Source organism: Ambystoma mexicanum, chromosome 6p, assembly GCF_040938575.1.
Source record: "Ambystoma mexicanum isolate Mex_15411 chromosome 6p, UKY_AmexF1_1, whole genome shotgun sequence".
Taxonomy (NCBI): Eukaryota; Metazoa; Chordata; class Amphibia; order Caudata; family Ambystomatidae; genus Ambystoma; species Ambystoma mexicanum.
The window spans coordinates 20259708-20280324 of NC_090935.1; the positions used below are offsets into that span (position 1 = coordinate 20259708).

Sequence of the window (20617 nt, forward strand, 5' to 3'; positions counted from 1 at the left end):
TTGAGCGCTTTTGAGATGAGAGGCTGCAAAGCCAATACCAAGGGGATTCCTCCTTGGTTGGGAAGAGCTAGGCAGACTGATGGTGTGATGGAAAAGAAAATTGGATTGTGATGAGGATAGGTGGCTGAAAGTGGTGAAGGAGACAGTGTAGGAGAATCGTGAAGGTGATGTGTGCGGAGTAAGAAGGGTGTTGTGAGGAGGAAGGGTGACCTCTTGTACTCTAAGCCTGTGCAAGTGGAGAAGGTCGTGGATGGTGTGAGGGTGAGTGGGGGTCAAGTTTGGCATAAAGATAGAATTGCAGTTGTAAGAAGGTGGAGATGCTAAAAGAAAAGGGGAGATTTGTTGCAATGGCTTGGGGGACCTGGGCTGGAATGTGAGGGATGCCGTCAGTGAGTGAATGTTTGGGGGCAACTTTGCCGCAACTGGCTGACAACCTTTCTTCAAGACGGAGTTATGCTTCGTTACCTTCACCTTCCCTATGCCGGCCTTAAACACTCGCCAACAAGTAACCCTTGCTCCCTCACATTGGGATCCAGCTTTATCCTCACATTATTTTGAGCTTGCAACCCTAAAAGGGTGGCTCCTTTTTTGTGACATACACCTTCCCCTGTGTACATCTTCCTTTCAAATTCAGCTCTCTGTTGAAATAACGCAGGAGCTCACTTTTTATCCATATTATACCCACTAGGGAAAATAGTTGCTCTTTCCAAATCGCTTGCATGCCCACACAAATCTCATTCAAACACATCTCTTGACATTGGAGATCTTGGCTTCTGAATCGTCCATCATGGATACCTGAGCACCATTCCCATACACAACAGCATCTGGGTGCTCACATTCTTCTTCTTCGGAGACTTACTTTTGTCAACAATGTTGACAACAGTAAGTCTCTTTACAAGGATCTTTGTCTCTAGAGAAGGACCCTTGGTCATTTTCCGTCATTTAAAACCTCTTCCTCTGAAAATTCTTGCAGCAGCTTGCAAAGTCACCTCTCCTCTTAGGTAATGGCCCAAAATGTCGCCCTCACAATTATGACAGGCAAAAATGCCAACTTTTGTTTTTTTGTAGACGCCCCCCTTATACCACATGTGTGGCGAGAGGTATATGATATTAATAGGGGGGGTGGGTAGTTCTCCCTGTGTGTGTGTGTTTGTGTGTGTATATATATTTCTGAGGCTTGTGGAATCTGCTTAGATCACATGCTGTGCATAGGCCGACATCTAGTGGAAGCTGCGGAGTATTACAGTTTGTTTTTCGAAGTCGAAAAAATGGGCGTCGACACAGGGCGTGCCAGTAATACTAACCCTAGTGTGACGTCCCCTGTACCCATGATCCCTCACGCGTCTAGGATCCCCAGATTGTTTTTTTCCGCCATTCTGGTCGGAAGCACTTCTTCGGAGTTCCCTGGCTTTGCCATATTTTCACTCTAAACTAATACTAATTTGCCCCGTTTGGCCAACCTTTCGTCGATCAACATCTCGACGCCGAACCGGGGAGGAGATCAACGTCGAATACCCGACGGATTGGGCCTTGAGGCTTCCGCCTCGGCTCGGGCCTGGGCCGCTGGCCTCGGCCCTACAAGTAGGGAGAGTGGGGGTGGTACACTTCCACACTCGACACCTTATTACCTACACACACTTGCCCGCTGCCCACAGGCGCGTATGGAGGGTACGCCCTTTCAGTTTTGCCCCAAGTGTAATAAGAAATACCCTTGGGTAGATAAGCACGCTACGTGCAACCTTTGCCTACCCAGAGACCACCCCGAGACGGGTTGCAGGGCCTGTAGTAGGTTTATGGCCAAAACTCTTAAGGACCGCTCCACCAAGCGTTGGGCCCACCACGCCAAGCTAGCAGCTATGGAGGCGGAGGGTACCTTCAGCGACGGCAGCGACGCTGAACTTTCGGACGGCGAGGGCACCAAGGCGTCGAAAGACAGCCGAACGCACGTCCCCGGCCTCGGAAGGTCGTCCGTCCCGGCGACTATGGGGAAGTCCCCCGGCGACAAAAGCGTTACACATACACACGCTAAACACAAAATATCCACCCGAGATTCGACGTCGTCGAAACCTCGGAAAGAGGCACAGAAGGAGCGGTCCGAAAGGACGTCCTCTGGGCGGTCCCGGTCGAGGTCGCCGCACGACGTCAGGCAAGCCTCCACACTTGCACATAGTGCCTCGACCATTAATATCACGGAAGATCAATCGTCCGGAGACGAACACGACTTCCACCCCCAGCCCGCACCCCAGGAAAAGGGTACATCATTTGGGAGTAAGGAGGGCCCAGTTTCGAAGGCTAGTTCGAAAGACAGGGATTCCACCTCCGATCCTCGACGCCAGGCGTCGAAAGATAAGGGAAAGGGGAAACACACTTCCACCCACGGGGAAGGGGGTAAACAGCAAAGGAAACAACCCTTGCAGTCCTCCACTACAAAAGAACTGACCAAGTCTTCTCAGGGCCTATCCATAGAAAGTCCCAGCAAGGTCACCCCAAGCTCCAAACTCTGGTCATGCGAGGACATTGACAGAGTAATGTCAAGGATGTCTTCCTTGGCGGATTTTTTCGAAAGACACCCTGAACAACTCCTAGCTTTAAACCCTCAGGAAGATTCTCCCTCAGGGTCAAGGGACCCTATCCCCTCAAATAAAAGACCCCGGGTCGAGACACCAGTTAGGCCTTTAGACCCCATCGAGTTCCAACCCCATTCTTACCTCTTCCCTACAGACCAAGGAAACTCTTCCCTTATAGAAGGTCAGGAAATTGACACGCCAGAAGATCCTGCAGGATCAGATTATTATGGCGAAGACGAGGATGAGCCAGAAAATAGCCCAGATATTTTCAGAATGGACTCACCAGTCGAAAGGGAAGCCCCAGTGTCTGATTCCCCAATAGATAACCAGCCCCTCCTGAATGAGCTGCTCTTTCGGGCAGCTAACCACTTCCACATAGACACACAAGGTGTCCAGGAAGAAAGGGACTTTGCGGAAGAACTAATAGGGGAAAGGAAGCCAGTAGCCCAGACCATTCCTATCCTAAAATCTGTCCAACGCAGAATAGCACCATCCCTTGTCAACCCAAATCTGACAAGACCGGTAAATCCAAGAGTGGAGAAGCTGTTTAAAGCAGCCCAGTCGGACCCCCTATATATTAGAGGTCAACTTAAGCCAGACTCTCTAGTAGTAACCAACACCTGCAAAAGAGCTGGTACACCATTATCTTCCTCTGAGGCTCCCCCCGACAAAGAAAGTAAAAAACTTTATGGGTTTGGCAGGAAAGTAGCTTCCACGGCAGCCTACCAAGCCAGAATCGCGAATTCCACCACACTGTTGGCTAGCTACAACTGTCACCAGTGGGAAGAAGTGGCAGCACTAATAGACTCTGCTCCCGAACCCCTTAAAAGCCAGCTAGCTCGCATTTGTGCGGAAGGAAGGAACGTGTCAGGCTGCACTGTAAAAGCAACTCTGGACGCCGCTGACAATGCGGGTAGACTTATAGCAGAGGGGACTGTCATCAAAAGGCATGCTTGGTTAAGGCAGTCGGGATTCAAAGCAGAAACACAAGCTGCGCTCTTAGACAAACCAGTGGAAAGTGATCTCCTGTTTGGGAAGGCAGTCGAGGACGCTCTAAAGAACGCTAAGGAAGAATTCGACACCCTCAAATCCCTTGGCCAGTTAACTACCAAACCACCTAACCTAAGAGGGAATGGCAATTTTCGTCGCCCCCGCGGCCAAAATTCCAATAGAGGGAATAGCTACTCCCACACCCAGGGTACACAGTGGAACACCAGCTCACAACAGTCTACCCAGGCATATGGTAGGGGTAGTAAAAGAGGACGTGGTAGAGGCAGAGGCAGCCCCAGTAAAGGAGGAGGCACGCCTCCACCAAAGCAGTGACGCTCAGTTCAGGGTCCCTTCCCATACAACCCCAGTAGGGGGACGAATATCAAGTTTCACCCAGGCATGGGAAGGGATAACATCCGACAGATGGGTGCTGTCAACAGTATCCAATGGGTACTGCATAGAACTACTGCAACGTCCCCTAAACCATCCTCCAAGACAAAAAGTCCACTCTTTACAACATCAGAAGATCCTCCTCGAGGAGATCGCCACTCTGCTAGAAAAGGACGCGATAGAACTCGTCCCGGGACACCAGGTAAACAAGGGTATCTATTCAACTTACTTCCTTGTGCCAAAGAAAGACTTAACAATGCGCCCAGTTTTGGACTTACGGCCTGCCAACAAGTATGTCAAGCCCCAAAAATTCCGTATGACCACACTACAAGAGGTAATCCCACTCCTAAAAAAGGGGGATTACATGGCAACCTTGGATATGAAAGATGCCTATTTTCATATTTCCATGCTCCCGGCGCACAGAAAATACTTGCGCTTCAAGGTGGACAGTCGCCACTACCAATTCAAGGTACTGCCCTTCGGGATAGCTTCAGCACCAAGGGTATTCACCAAGGTACTGGCGGTGGCAGCTGCACACCTACGCAGGGAGGCAATTCCAGTGTACCCTTATCTGGACGACTGGCTCATAACGGGGGAAACCCCAGGAATCTGCAGGTCAAACATTCAGAGGACCATCGACCTCCTCCACGAATTAGGCTTCTCCATCAACGAGAAAAAGTCAAGTCTGGTGCCAAGCACCTCAAAACAGTTTCTAGGAGCTATCCTAGATACTCAGAAAGGATTGACCTTCCCTTCGGAAGAAAGAATTCGGAACATACTTCTGCAAATTCCGCATTATCAGTCAGGTCAACAGATAACAGTACGCAAAGCTATGCGGTTACTGGGCATGATGGCGTCATGCATTTACCTGGTCCCCCACGCGCGTCTGCGCATGCGTCCCATGCAGGAATGGTTGGCGAAACAGTGGTCTCAGGCAAGTGGTCAGTGGGACGATCTAGTGGTCGTTTCGCCAACACTTGTACAGAACCTACACTGGTGGTCAAGAGAGAATCTCGCAAAGGGGAAACCCTTTTACGATCCCGAAGTACAGGCAGTGGTGACTACAGATGCATGCCTGACAGGGTGGGGAGCTCACCATCTCCACCACACAGCTCAGGGTCTATGGTCTCACTCAGTAGCCAAGAACCACATCAATCTGCTAGAGCTTCTGGCAATATTCCGAGCGCTGCAGGCGTTCGAGCCCCATCTACTAAACTTGTCGGTGCAGATCAGGTCGGACAGCACGACAGCCATGTTCTATCTGAACAAGCAAGGAGGGACTCGTTCGCCAAATCTGTCCAAGCTTGCCCAGAGAATATGGATATGGGCACTCAGACGGAACATCTTCCTGTCATCGCAACATGTTCCAGGGGAGCTCAATTCCCTAGCGGATGCTCTAAGCAGAGACTCCCTCCCAGAAGAACACGAGTGGGTCCTTCACAAAGACGTAGTAAAAGATCTCTTCTCTCAGTGGGGTTTCCCCACTATAGACCTATTCGCCACAAGCGAAAACAAACAATGCCCAGGATTTGCATCCAGGTTCCCACAACCGGACTCCCAGGGGAAAGCCCTGTGGATGAACTGGTCAGGGATGTTTGCGTACGCTTTCCCACCAACTCATCTCATCAGGAAGGTGGTGTACAAGATGAACAAGGAATCGATGACGCTCATCCTAGTTGCTCCCATGTGGGCGAGACAACCATGGTTTCCACACCTACGCAGGATGGCGGTATGCGAGCCCATCAGACTCCCAGCCTGGTACAACCTTCTGTCCCAGCAACAAGGTCAAACAGTGCATCAGAAACCCAACTCTATGAACCTAGCAGCATGGCTCCTGAAGTCATAGAGTTTGGACATCTCAAATTACCACAGAGGTGTATGGACATTCTAAAGGAGTCCAGGAAACCAAATACAAGGCACTGTTACTTTGACAAGTGGAAAAGATTCGTTATCTGGTGCCAGAGTAAACAAATCAACCCGGTTGATTGCACTCCTTCCAACGTTGTAACGTACATGCTCCACCTGCTAGATGCAGGGTTGGTTTTTAACTCTCTGAAAGTACACCTGGCAGCCCTCTCAGCCTACACCACATCCCATAACAAGGTTTCGTGGTGGAAAGTACCAGTGGTTAAAGCCTTCATGGAAGGAGTAAAGAGACTCCACCCTCCTATCTCAAACCCACCGCCAGGATGGGATCTCAATGTGGTGCTATCTAAGCTCATGGGGCCCCCCTTCGAACCCATGCATAAAAGTAGTCTCAAACACCTGACTTATAAAACGGCCTTCTTAGTAGCCATTACCTCTATAAGAAGGGTCAGTGAAATTCAGGCTCTGTCAGTGCAAGATCCTTTCTTTACTATCCGCAAGGACAAACTGGTTTTACGCACACACCCCAGATTCTCACCAAAATTCATATCCAAATTCCATGTAAACCAGTCCATCGAGCTTCCGGCTTTCTTCCAAAACCCACAAAGCTCAGCTGAGGTGAAACTACACACCCTAGATGTGCGTAGGGCGGACTTATACTATGTAAATAAAACCAGACCGCTAAGGAAAACAGATCAACTGTTTGTCTCCGTAGCTACAGGCAGAGAGGGGGATCGCGTCTCTAAGGGCGCTATCTCAAAGTGGATTATCAACTGTATACAGCTGTGTTACTCTCTTTCTAAAAAGACTCTGCCTTTTACGCCAAGGGCCCACTCTACCAGAGGCATTGGAGCCACTCTGGCTTTCATTGCAAATGTTCCCCTTGACACCATTTGCAAAGCAGCTACTTGGAGCTCTATTCACACTTTTACTCAGCATTACTGCATTGACACTCATTCCAAGGCAGATACACAGGTGGGACAAGCGGTTCTAAGACACCCGTTTGCTCATGACCCTTCTCACATCCCACCTCCTTCTGGTACTGCTCGCTAATCTATGCACAGCATGTGATCTAAGCAGATTCCACAAGCCTCAGAAGGGATACATTACTCACCGTAATCGTATTTCTGATGCTTGTATCTGCTTAGATTCACATGCGACCCACCCTTCCTCCCCTCCGAGAGAAGGCGCATGGTTGCTTGTAGTCTTACCTTTCTGTCTATCTGCTTGGACTATCTGTACTCACGCTACTCCTCATGCTACCTCATGTCAGGAAAAACACAATCTGGGGATCCTAGACGCGTGAGGGATCATGGGTACAGGGGACGTCACACTAGGGATAGTATTACTGGCACGCCCTGTGTCGACGCCCATTTTTTCGACTTCGAAAAACAAACTGTAATACTCCGCAGCTTCCACTAGATGTCGGCCTATGCACAGCATGTGAATCTAAGCAGATACAAGCATCAGAAATACGATTACGGTGAGTAATGTATCCCATATTAGGGGTGTCACGGTATTAGTTTTATGACGGTACGATAACCTTCTTGCCAAATGACGGTATAGCAGGTGGAGTTGACTAACCTTAACAAATATTTTCTAAAAGGTCATAAGTTGTCAGATTTATCATCACAAACACAACCAGACACCCAGGGACAGAATTGGGGTTTTCAACATACTTTCCACTGAAATGCCACCCCTTGTTTCCACCAAACACACGTGTGGAGAGGAGGAGGAGGAGGAGGGGGGGAAGCCCTGTGGCGACTGGCAAAGCAAACTGAATTGCTTTTCTTAAGTGGTAATTTAGGCTCGGGCCAAAAGGTGTTAAATAATCACAGACAAGTTACCCTTTGGTATGGCAGCAGGGAATACCCACAGAGATTAGTGAATTTCGCAGTGTGACTTATTATATGTAAATTCAATGATAGACCCAGGGAAATCCCCCATTGTCATATGTTTAGAGAACATTATCCATTATAAATATATAAACCCCAAAGCCGCCAACCCAAAGAAAACCCTTTTCCTTCTTGACAATGTATCTATTCTTCCTAGTGCTAACATATTGATTTTGTGTCGGGCATGTGTGGTTTATGGAATGGCATTAAGAACTGCTCCAACTGAAACTACTTGGCAGATGGCACATCCAACAGTGCAAGACCAAGACTGCGCAGCACTTGCTTATTGCAGCCTTTCCAAATCAGATTGAAAAGCACACTTAACGGTATAAACGGTATAACGGTATAAACAATGTGACGGTTATTATTGTTCAATTAAGTGGTTCACGGTATCTTTAATGGTATACCGTTATACTGTTACATCCCATATATATTACATGGCCACGGTAGTGGCCATGTAGTTATGGTTAAGTTGCTGTTTCCATAGGAAGAGCACTTTTTGGTTGGCTTATAACTTCGCTCTCCCTGGACGGATCCTCACCAAACTTTGCAACAAAATTCGGAGTGACCCAACTACTTTTTTTGCAAAGTTTGGTGAGGATTCGTCCAGGGGGGGAAAGTTATAGGGGGGGTCCCAAAACTTTTTTTTTCCCATAGACATAATGGGGAAAAAACATTGCTCACGCCTACAGCCCAAACCGCTGGACGGATTTACACCAAATGACAAAAATGTAAGTGAAAAAAAATTAGTGATATCTGTGTTCGCGGACACACTTCCCTGTTCGCTCCGCGGACAGGACGGTGATTGGGCAAGCGGCTTGCGTGATGTCCGCGGACATCTGACGTGCTCTCTCAATGGATGCGTGAAAGCGTGTAGTGCGTCTGGCTTCAGAGACGCCCGCCATCTTTGTTCCTCGCATGAGAGGCTTTGTATCCGGCCTGCACAGTAAGTCCCCCACCCCCGCTCATGCCCGTGTCTGTCTCCTGTTCCTCCCACCCCCCCACTCATGTCCGTGTGTCTTTCTCCCTCCTGCCCAACCCCCCGCTCATGCCCCGCTCGTCTCTCCCAACCGCCCACCCCCGTGTGTCTCTCCAGCCCCGTGTGTCTCTCCAGCCCCGTGTGTCTCTCCAGCCCCGTGTGTCTCTCCAGCCCCGTGTGTCTCTCCAGCCCCGTGTGTCTCTCCAGCCCCGTGTGTCTCTCCAGCCCCGTGTGTCTCTCCAGCCCCGTGTGTCTCTCCAGCCCCGTGTGTCTCTCCAGCCCCCTGTGTCTCTCCAGCCCCCTGTGTCTCTCCAGCCCCCTGTGTCTCTCCAGCCCCCTGTGTCTCTCCAGCCCCCTGTGTCTCTCCAGCCCCCTGTGTCTCTCCAGCCCCCTGTGTCTCTCCAGCCCCCTGTCTCTCCCACCCTCTGCTCATGTCTGTGTTTCTCCCCACCCGCCCACCCCCGCTCATGCCCCGTGTCTCCCCCGCTCATGCCCCATGTCTCTCCACCCCAACCCTTGCCCCGTGTCTTTCCCCCTCCCGCTCTTGCCCCGTGTGTCTTTCCCCCTCCCGCTCTTGCCCCGTGTGTCTTTCCCCCTCCCGCTCTTGCCCCGTGTGTCTTTCCCCCTCCCGCTCTTGCCCCGTGTGTCTTTCCCCCTCCCGCTCTTGCCCCGTGTGTCTTTCCCCCTCCCGCTCTTGCCCCGTGTGTCTTTCCCCCTCCCGCTCTTGCCCCGTGTGTCTTTCCCCCTCCCGCTCTTGCCCCGTGTGTCTTTCCCCCTCCCGCTCTTGCCCCGTGTGTCTTTCCCCCTCCCGCTCTTGCCCCGTGTGTCTTTCCCCCTCCCGCTCTTGCCCCGTGTGTCTTTCCCCCTCCCGCTCTTGCCCCGTGTGTCTTTCCCCCTCCCGCTCTTGCCCCGTGTGTCTTTCCCCCTCCCGCTCTTGCCCCGTGTGTCTTTCCCCCTCCCGCTCTTGCCCCGTGTGTCTTTCCCCCTCCCGCTCTTGCCCCGTGTGTCTTTCCCCCTCCCGCTCTTGCCCCGTGTGTCTTTCCCCCTCCCGCTCTTGCCCCGTGTGTCTTTCCCCCTCCCGCTCTTGCCCCGTGTGTCTTTCCCCCTCCCGCTCTTGCCCCGTGTGTCTTTCCCCCTCCCGCTCTTGCCCCGTGTGTCTTTCCCCCTCCCGCTCTTGCCCCGTGTGTCTTTCCCCCTCCCGCTCTTGCCCCGTGTGTCTTTCCCCCTCCCGCTCTTGCCCCGTGTGTCTTTCCCCCTCCCGCTCTTGCCCCGTGTGTCTTTCCCCCTCCCGCTCTTGCCCCGTGTGTCTTTCCCCCTCCCGCTCTTGCCCCGTGTGTCTTTCCCCCTCCCGCTCTTGCCCCGTGTGTCTTTCCCCCTCCCGCTCTTGCCCCGTGTGTCTTTCCCCCTCCCGCTCTTGCCCCGTGTGTCTTTCCCCCTCCCGCCCACCCCCACTCATGCCCCGTGTGTCTTTCCCCCTCCCGCCCACCCCCACTCATGCCCCGTGTGTCTTTCCCCCTCCCGCCCACCCCCACTCATGCCCCGGGTGTCTCTCTCTCCTTCCCCCCACACCCGTCCCGTGTCCCGTGTCTCTCCCCCTCCCGCCCACCCCCGCTCATGCCCCGGGTGTCTCTCTCTCCTTCCCCCCACACCCGTCCCGTGTCCCGTGTCTCTCCCCCTCCCGCCCACCCCCGCTCATGCCCCGTGTCTCCCCCGCTCATGCCCCGTGTGTCTCTCCCTCCCCCCACCCCCCACTCATGCCCCGTGTCTCCCTCCCGCCCACCCACCCGCTCATGCCCGGTGTCTCCCTCCCGCCCACCCCCCGCTCTTGCCCCGTGTCTCTTTCCCCCTCCCGCCCACCCCCGCTCTTGCCCCGTGTCTCTTTCCCCCTCCCGCCCACCCCCGCTCTTGCCCCGTGTCTCTTTCCCCCTTGCGCCCCCGCCCTTGCCCCGTGTCTCTTTCCCCCTCCCGCCCACCCCCGCTCTTGCCCCGTGTCTCTTTCCCCCTTGCGCCCCCGCCCTTGCCCCGTGTGTCTTTCCCCCTCCCGCCCACCCCCACCCTTGCCCCGTGTCTTTCCCCCTCCCGCCCTTGCCCCGTGTGTCTTGCCCCCTCCCGCCCTTGCCCCCTCCCGCCCACCCCCGCTCTTGCCCCCTCCCGCCCACCCCCGCTCTTGCCCAGTCTTTTCCCCTCCCGCCCACCCCCGCTCTTGTCCTGTGTCTTTCCCCCCTCCCGCCCACCCCCGCTCTTGCCCATGTGTCTTTCCCCCTCCCTCCCACCCCCGCTCTTGCCCCGTGTCTTTCCCCCTCCCTCCCCCGCTCTTGCCCCGTGTCTTTCCCACCCCCGCTCTTGCCCCGTGTCTTTCTCCCCCTCCCGCCCACCCCCGCTCTTGCCCCCTGTCTTGTCCCCTCCCGCCCACCCCCGCTCTTGCCCCCTCCGGCCCACCCCCGCCCTTGCCCCGTGTCTCTTTCCCCCTCCCGCCCTTGCCCCGTGTGTCTTTCCCCCTCCCGCCCTTGCCCCGTGTGTCTTTCCCCCTCCCGCCCACCCCCGCTCTTGCACCGTGTGTCTTCGCCCACCCCCCGGCTCATGCCCCGCTTGTCTCTCCCAACCGCCCACCCCCCGCTCTTGCCCCGTGTCTCTCCCACCCCCGTGTGTGTCTCCCCACCCGCCACCCACCCCCCGCTCATGTCCGTGCGTCTCTCCCCACCCGCCGCCCACCCCCGCTCATGCCCAGTGTGTCTCCCCCTCCCGCCCACCCCCACTCATGTCCGTGTGTCTCCCCACCCGCCGCCCACCCCCCACTCATGCCCCGTGTGTCTCTCTCCTTCCCCCCACACCCGCCCCGTGTCTCTCTCCCCCCACCCATGCCCCGTGTGTCTCTCCCCCTCCCGCCCACCCCCGCTCATGCCCCGTGTCTCTCTCCCTCCCCCCGCTCATGCCCCGGGTGTCTCTCTCTTTCCCCTCATGCCCCGTGTCTCTCCCCCTCCCTCCCACCCCCGCTCATGCCCCGTGTGTCTCCCTCCCACCCCCGCTCATGCCCCGTGTGTCTCCCTCCCACCCCCGCTCATGCCCCGTGTGTCTCCCTCCCACCCCCGCTCATGCCCCGTGTGTCTCCCTCCCACCCCCGCTCATGCCCCGTGTGTCTCCCTCCCACCCCCGCTCATGCCCCGTGTGTCTCCCTCCCACCCCCGCTCATGCCCCGTGTGTCTCCCTCCCACCCCCGCTCATGCCCCGTGTGTCTCCCTCCCACCCCCGCTCATGCCCCGTGTGTCTCCCTCCCACCCCCGCTCATGCCCCGTGTCTCCCCGCCCACCCCCCCGCTCATGCCCCGTGTCTCTTTCCCCCTCCCGCCCACCCCCGCCCTTGCCCCGTGTGTCTTTCCCCCTCCCGCCCACCCCCGCCCTTGCCCCGTGTGTCTTTCCCCCTCCCGCCCACCCCCGCCCTTGCCCCGTGTGTCTTTCCCCCTCCCGCCCACCCCCGCCCTTGCCCCGTGTGTCTTTCCCCCTCCCGCCCACCCCCGCCCTTGCCCCGTGTGTCTTTCCCCCTCCCGGCCGCCCCCGCCCCGTGTGTCTTTCCCCCTCCCGCCCTTGCCCCGTGTGTCTTTCCCCCTCCCGCCCTTGCCCCGTGTGTCTTTCCCCCTCCCGGCCGCCCCCGCCCCGTGTGTCTTTCCCCCTCCCGCCCTTGCCCCGTGTGTCTTTCCCCCTCCCGCCCTTGCCCCGTGTGTCTTTCCCCCTCCCGCCCTTGCCCCGTGTGTCTTTCCCCCTCCCGCCCTTGCCCCGTGTGTCTTTCCCCCTCCCGCCCTTGCCCCGTGTGTCTTTCCCCCTCCCGCCCTTGCCCCGTGTGTCTTTCCCCCTCCCGCCCTTGCCCCGTGTGTCTTGCCCCCTCCCGCCCTTGCCCCGCTCTTGCCCCCTCCCACCCACCCCCGCTCTTGCCCCTTGTGTCTTTCCCCCTCCCGCTCACCCCCGCTCTTGCCCCGTGTGTCTTTCCCCCTGCCGCCCACCCCCGCTCTTGCCCCTTGTGTCTTTCCCCCTCCCGCCCTTGCCCCGCTCTTGCCCCCTCCTGCCCACCCCCGCTCTTGCCCCGTGTCTTTCCCCCAACCGTTTGTCTTTCCCCCTAAATCCCGCCCACCCCCGTTTGTCTTTCCCCCTAAATCCCGCCCACCCCCGTGTCTTTCCCCCTAAATCCCGCCCACCCCCGTGTGTCTTTCCCCCTCCCTCCCGCCCACCCTGTGTGTCTTTCCCCCTCCCTCCCGCCCACCCTGTCTTTCCCCCTCCCTCCCGCCCGCCCCCGTGTGTCTTTCCCCCTCCCTCCCGCCCGCCCCGTGTGTCTTTCCCCCTCCCTCCCGCCCGCCCCCGTGTGTCTTTCCCCCTCCCTCCCGCCTGCCCCCGTGTGTTTCCCCCTCCCTCCAGCCCGCCCCGTGTGTTTCCCCCTCCCTCCAGCCCGCCCCCGTGTGTCTTTCCCCCAAACCTCCAGCCCGCCCCCGTGTGTCTTTCCCCCAAACCTCCAGCCCGCCCCGTGTGTCTTTCCCCCAAACCTCCAGCCCGCCCCGTGTGTCTTTCCCCCTCCCGCTCTTGCCCCGTGTGTCTTTCCCCCTCCCGCTCTTGCCCCGTGTGTCTTTCCCCCTCCCGCCCTTGCCCCGTGTGTCTTTCCCCCTGCCGCCCTTGCCCCGTGTGTCTTTCCCCCTGCCGCCCTTGCCCCGTGTGTCTTTCCCCCTGCCGCCCTTGCCCCGTGTGTCTTTCCCCCTGCCGCCCTTGCCCCGTGTGTCTTTCCCCCTGCCGCCCTTGCCCCGTGTGTCTTTCCCCCTGCCGCCCTTGCCCCGTGTGTCTTTCCCCCTGCCGCCCTTGCCCCGTGTGTCTTTCCCCCTGCCGCCCTTGCCCCGTGTGTCTTTCCCCCTGCCGCCCTTGCCCCGTGTGTCTTTCCCCCTGCCGCCCTTGCCCCGTGTGTCTTTCCCCCTGCCGCCCTTGCCCCGTGTGTCTTTCCCCCTGCCGCCCTTGCCCCGTGTGTCTTTCCCCCTGCCGCCCTTGCCCCGTGTGTCTTTCCCCCTGCCGCCCTTGCCCCGTGTGTCTTTCCCCCTGCCGCCCTTGCCCCGTGTGTCTTTCCCCCTGCCGCCCTTGCCCCGTGTGTCTTTCCCCCTGCCGCCCTTGCCCCGTGTGTCTTTCCCCCTGCCGCCCTTGCCCCGTGTGTCTTTCCCCCTGCCGCCCTTGCCCCGTGTGTCTTTCCCCCTGCCGCCCTTGCCCCGTGTGTCTTTCCCCCTGCCGCCCTTGCCCCGTGTGTCTTTCCCCCTGCCGCCCTTGCCCCGTGTGTCTTTCCCCCTGCCGCCCTTGCCCCGTGTGTCTTTCCCCCTGCCGCCCTTGCCCCGTGTGTCTTTCCCCCTGCCGCCCTTGCCCCGTGTGTCTTTCCCCCTGCCGCCCTTGCCCCGTGTGTCTTTCCCCCTGCCGCCCTTGCCCCGTGTGTCTTTCCCCCTGCCGCCCTTGCCCCGTGTGTCTTTCCCCCTGCCGCCCTTGCCCCGTGTGTCTTTCCCCCTGCCGCCCACCCCCGCCCTTGCCCCTTTCCCCCTCCCGCCCACCCCCGCCCTTGCCCCTTTCCCCCTCCCGCCCACCCCCGCCCTTGCCCCTTTCCCCCTCCCGCCCACCCCCGCCCTTGCCCCTTTCCCCCTCCCGCCCACCCCCGCCCTTGCCCCTTTCCCCCTCCCGCCCACCCCCGCCCTTGCCCCTTTCCCCCTCCCGCCCACCCCCGCCCTTGCCCCTTTCCCCCTCCCGCCCACCCCCGCCCTTGCCCCTTTCCCCCTCCCGCCCACCCCCGCCCTTGCCCCATTCCCCCTCCCGCCCACCCCCGCCCTTGCCCCTTTCCCCCTCCCGCCCACCCCCGCCCTTGCCCCTTTCCCCCTCCCGCCCACCCCCGCCCTTGCCCCTTTCCCCCTCCCGCCCACCCCCGCCCTTGCCCCTTTCCCCCTCCCGCCCACCCCCGCCCTTGCCCCGTGTCTCTTTCCCCCTCCCGCCCACCCCCGCTCTTGCCCCGTGTCTCTTTCCCCCTCCCGCCCACCCCCGCTCTTGCCCCGTGTCTCTTTCCCCCTCCCGCCCACCCCCGCTCTTGCCCCGTGTCTCTCCTTTCCCCCTCCCGCCCACCCCCGCTCTTGCCCCGTGTCTCTCCTTTCCCCCTCCCGCCCACCCCCGCTCTTGCCCCGTGTCTCTCCTTTCCCCCTCCCGCCCACCCCCGCTCTTGCCCCGTGTCTCTCCTTTCCCCCTCCCGCCCACCCCCGCTCATGCCCCGTGTCTGTCTCCTGTTCTCCCCACCCCCGCTCATGCCCTGTGTCTCCCTCGTGTTCCTCCCCACCCCCTGCTCATACCCCGTGTCTCCCTCGTGTTCCTCCCCACCCCCTGCTCATGCCCCGTTTGTACCCTGTTCCCTCTCACCCCCCGCTCATGCCCATGTGTCTCCCCTGTGCCCCCCCAACCCCGCTCATGCGCCGTTGTGTTATTTATACACCCCGCCGCAGACGTCCCGGCGTAGGAAGGAAAATCTTTGTTTTTTTTTTACCACCCGGCATTCCCACTTTGAGGACATAAGATGTTAGTGGTCTTCATCTATTGAAAAGGATGTTATGGTCACGTTGTACTAATAAAAACCTTTAAAATGTAGTTAAAAAAAATGTTACAGGGACGTTATGGTTAAGTTGCGCTACTAAAAACCTATGAAATTTAGTGAAAAAACTTTGTCAAAGGAACGTTATGGTTCCAAGTAAAACCGAAAAACCCTTGAAATTCGCCAGATATGATGATGTCATCTTTGATGTCCTGGGTGTTAGTCTTAGCAGTGCACGGTGGTGGCGTGAGTTATGGTTGCTTAGCTTACCATAACTGGCGAATTTCAAGGGTTTTTTGTTTTACTTGGAACCATAACGTCCCTTTAACAAAGTTTTTTCACTGAATATATATATATATATATATATATATATATATATATATATATATATATATTTTCTTATGACGGTTGCAGTGATCACTTGGATCCCTCCTCTTAAAATTGGTACAAACAACATTCCTACCCGGACAAACTGGGGAAGCCCCAAAATGCGAATTACTAGCACATCAGAAACAGTTTACCTTGGCCCCTCCTTTCCTGGGAGTGTGCAGTCTTATCTTCACCTCCTCCTTTCTCTGTCCTTCTGGACTTTCTACTTCGGATTACTATCTGATATCTTTAACACTTCCACCTTAGACTCTTTATTTATTCTCTGCCTTGACGAGCTTGGCCACACGCCAAAGAGTGTCCGACTCTGCGGGCAAGCTCCAGCGCCTCATCTGAAGTTGGTTCATCTTTAAACCATAGTTTTCTCTGATCCTATTGTTACCACAGTGGGTCACGAATTGGTCCCTTAGGTGTTCATCAAAACTAGCTCGAAACTTGCAAGACGACGCCAAACAACGCAAAGCTGTGGCATACTCTTCTACAGTTGGGCTCTCTTCTTGAAACCGAACTCCAAAATTGTATCGTTCCACAATGGTACTGGTCTTGTGGCAGAAGTGAGCATCCAATGTGTATAAAGCCAAGTCGAGCTCATTGGTCACATCACTCCTGCTCATCTCATCCGCTACATCTGGTAGAGTATCGTATATTCTCTGCCCCTCACACCACAAAAATGCATTAAAAGATGCTTTACTTTCATTGGAGATTGAAGGTCCACATGCTGCCTTTAAATAATGCAGAAACCCGTTCTTCCATTGCAACCATTTTATTTTAGGAGGCCCAGGAGATGGAATTAACCGAACAGGCCCCAGTACCTAAGGCATGCCCATGGCTATGGCTTAACCAACAAAACATTGTTTTTAGTTCCTGGTCCACGGATTGTCAATGGGCTCTGGTTATGTTGCAGGCACCTTGTTCCACGAATGTCAAGGAAGGTGCTTTTCAGTGCCCATCTATTCACATCCTCGGTAGCTTCACCCGTGAAAATCGTGCACGGTTTCTCCTACAAGGCCAATCTGAAATTGTTTGCTCCCGACTTCTGTTGCCAGAAGACTGTGCAAATCTCAACATGCCCGCCGCGCATGCCAATCCCAATAGCGCTTTGAAACACATTGTGCATAGGCGCTATATAAATAAACCATCATATCAATATGGCCGCTTGTGGATGAACTACCAACCACGCCTGCCAACCAAGGGCGAGCCAGACACGCTGGGTCCTTTCCTCACTGTGCACAACACTCACGCTGCAAAATGGCCATACACTTGCTTGATTTGATTTTGAGGAATGTGTTACGTGCACCAGACAGAGTAAACTGTATTCGGGCGCAGTTGACAACTAACCATGAGCACAAGACAAAAAATCAGGGGTTTAATTAGGTTAGAGCTTCAATTTATTTAAAAAGGAAAGTTTTCAACGTTTTCCTAAAGAGCTCCAGAGTCTCAAACATTCTGATCTCCAGTGGGAGTCAAGTGTGCTTTCTTCCCATAGCGCGATAGCGCAGATCTGATTATCCACAAGACGGTAGAACGCTCTTTGCCCCTCCCTTCCTGTCCATTCACTGTAAAGTCATTTCTGGGCTAGATGGAGCAGCGCTGAATGCAAGCTGTGCTGTGGGATTGCTGGCAGTCCTCTTCGCCAGTATTGTAAAACCACCACAGAGCCAAAGTAATTTAGCATGGCTTTATTTAGTTAAATGAAAGATGAATCCCCCCGCCCCCCCACTCGCCCCAGCTGAACCAACACCTCTAGGTTAGAAGAAGACTCGCTGACATCCCTCACATTCCAGCCCTGGTCCCCCAAGCCATTACTGCAAGGTTGAAGCTTTGTTGTTGCTGTTGCGACCCACAGAGGTTACATCTGTGCCAATTCACGATCTCTTGTCTATTGACCAGCTTATACATCACCAAAATTGTTTTTGTGTTAATGGGTTTGCTTCTTGGGCCTGTTCACATGTAAACATGTAGTACATATTGGTCTTGATTACATCCCAGGCCCTCTTTGCTTAAGGAGATTGGTCAACAAAGAATTGCCAGTGCCAGAAAGTAAGATAACGTGCTACATTTGACCACGTAGCCCCACCTCACTTTCCCTAGTCTGGGATCGGGATGGAATTGCACCCCAAGGTCCTAATGAGGGCCAGTGGTTGGCTAGGAGATCCGCCAAGTGGGAATGTATCATGCACATATTGTAGCTGCTGCATACTGGGGTGGGGAGGGGGTCATCTGCCAAGTCGGAATCTTCTATTGTACATATTTTAGCAGCTGCTTGGGGGGGGGGGGGGGGAGGTGAAGGGGGACACGGCAAGTAGGAATCTACATGTACATATTTTATCTGCTGCATGGGGGGGGTCCTCTCCCATTGTTAAACATTGGTGGCGCAGCTGTATAATAAACACAAGAAAAGACTAATCTTCTAACTGTGGTCACATATCTTGGAGTAACACTGATTGTGATAGGGAATTAATCTGCTATTAATATAGACCTATTTTCTCTTTGACTCAAACAGAGATCGAACCCAAGAACAAATCCACGAAGAACGTCCACCAGCAATTGACTCAATTGGGAACAGTCCAGAAGGCGGCTGAGCCATGCTTCAATAAGGATATTCGTAGTGTAAATGTGTTGGAATTGTGTGGCAGTGAGGGAAGCTGGCAAGGAGTGACACTACCACAAAGCAGTCCGTGTGGAAGAGAGGACCAGATATCCGGCCTTCTGGGAGATGACCAGGACTGTAAGCAACAGAACTGTCCTGAATGTGGGAAAAGCTTCCAGACCAGCAGCTCCCTTTCTCTGCACCAGAGGAGCCATGCACGGGAGCGTACCTACACATGCACTCTATGTGGAAACGTCTTCCGCAGGCGTTCTGCACTCTATTTACATCGTAGAACGCACACACTGCAGGAACAATATAAATGTACAAGATGTGGGCAAAGTTTCAGTAGGGGGGTTTCTCTTTACAGGCATATGAGGGACAACGAACAATGCGCTATACCCCAAAGAACCATCCAGACACATGTAGAACACACCCTTGCTGAAAGTCTTATGGGATTTGATAACCAATCAATGGAAAACACGCACCAGACAACATACCCTAGAGAAAAGGCATACTCTGCATCTCAGAGTGGGGAGGACATGCATAGCCCTATAGTGTGTGCAACCTCCGAGAGCAGCCAGCAGATAACAGAACTCCTTGTGTGTGGCAAATGTGGGCAAAACTTCAGTCACTTCCAGAATGCTCCCATAATTCCCCAGGCCAACACTGTGACGCCAGAAAACTGCCCAGGCTGTGAAGCGAAGCTAAACTTGAAATCCAACCAACGCAAACCAAAAGAAAAGAAACTGTACGAATGTGATGACTGTGGCAAGACTTTCAGGGCAGAGTCACAGCTGAGGAGACACAAACTGTGCCTAATACACGAGAAGGAAAAGCTGTTCACTTGCGGTGAATGTGGGCAGGGTTTTAGCCGCCCCACGCACCTAACTTCACATCAGCTTACACATGCAGGCGACAACCCTTATCTCTGTAGTGACTGTGGCCAGAGCTTCCGGGACATTTCCTCCTTCATCACACACCACAAATTGCACCAGAAAAGGCCACTGGGAAAGTTACCACATACATGTAGTAAATGTTGGGCGAGTTTTGCGTTTCCATCCAGGCTTAAAGCCCACGTATGCAGACAGCAAAAGGCGCGTCCAGAGCAGGCGCCTCAAAAGCAGGCGCCTCAAAAGCATGCTGAGATTGCAGAGTATAAAAGGATTCAAGTCGATATGAAACCACTGCTGAACCAGCAGGTGTGTTCCAATTGTGGAAGAACGTTCATCCAGCCACCAGATGTGAATAGACTCACTAGAGAAGGAATTTCAAGTATTTGTGGTGACTGTGAGGTGAGCTTCTCCTCCAAGTCAATCATGCAGCCTACTCCGAAGGAGCTGAAACTGTACAACTGTGAGGAATGTGGCAGGGATTTTAGATCTCAGACTCAGCTGAAGAAACATCAGCAAAGCCTCATTCACGTGAAGGAGAAACTGTTCACATGCATGGAATGTGGGCAGGGTTTCAGTCGCCCCTCGCATTTGACAGCCCACCAACTAACGCATGCAGGAGACAGCCCATATCTGTGCAGTGAGTGCGGGCAGACCTTCAAAGACACCAGCTCGTTCATCGCGCACCAGAAGAGTCACACTGCGCAGGATCTCTACATATGTGATGCATGTGGCAAGTGCTTCACAGATCTCCTGACCTTGAATCTACACCAGCAGATAGAGCAGCGACTGATTGACACATCAGAGCTACGTGGACTTCAGGGCTTTTGACAATAGACTAGGGGTTTAACCTCTATCTAAGGGCCCATGGACCCTTTATACTGATTGCCTTGGGGGGGAAGTGGGTGTGGATCGGGGCATGATGGGGCTTGGGCAGAGGGCTGGCTACTCTGTCCATCTAAATGTCTCGTGATTTTCTGCCTCCCCAGTTTGCCACATTAGCAGAATAAAGGATCTTGAACACAACTTTTCTGAATCCTTTCTTGTATGAGCAATGAGTGGCCTCGTCTGTTAGGAGTCTTACTCTTTGAAGGAGTGTGGGGGTGGTTCGTGTTGGAGTGTTACATTGAATAAACAGTAAGGGGGTGGGGTCTCAAATAAGTTTCCATTCAAACGAGCAATGCATGTTAGATATATACATTACATAGTTAATAAAATATGAATTTTCGAGAAACTTAATTAAAAAATGTCTACAATAGACTAGAACGATGCATCAATTCCTAAATGATTTGGAGATGAATGTAAGCCGTCGCTTCATCCGTCTGCCAGATTCTAGATCGGGCCAGAATTCCTGCGTATCGTGGAAGGTCCAGGTATGTACTTGCCTACTATAGAACTCTGCTTTTCAGAGCAGGGCGCAGTGTTTCTTCCAGGGAATTCAGGCAGAATCCACAGATTCCTTTGAGACCGACTTTGCACCAGGCTCC

At 55.0% G+C, this 20617-nt stretch overlaps 1 protein-coding gene across 1 annotated transcript in view; it reads left to right on the plus strand.

Moving 5' to 3' along the window:
• The window catches only part of LOC138511147 (zinc finger protein 585A-like), a 47748-nt gene extending 27592 nt beyond the window's left edge, over positions 1 to 20156 (plus strand). The window contains exon 3 of the mRNA XM_069626647.1: positions 18154 to 20156. Coding sequence (XP_069482748.1) covers positions 18154 to 19961 — 1808 coding nt within the window. The 3' untranslated portion in view covers positions 19962 to 20156. The remainder of the gene's footprint in view (positions 1 to 18153) is intronic.
• Positions 20157 to 20617: the final 461 nt, after the last annotated feature.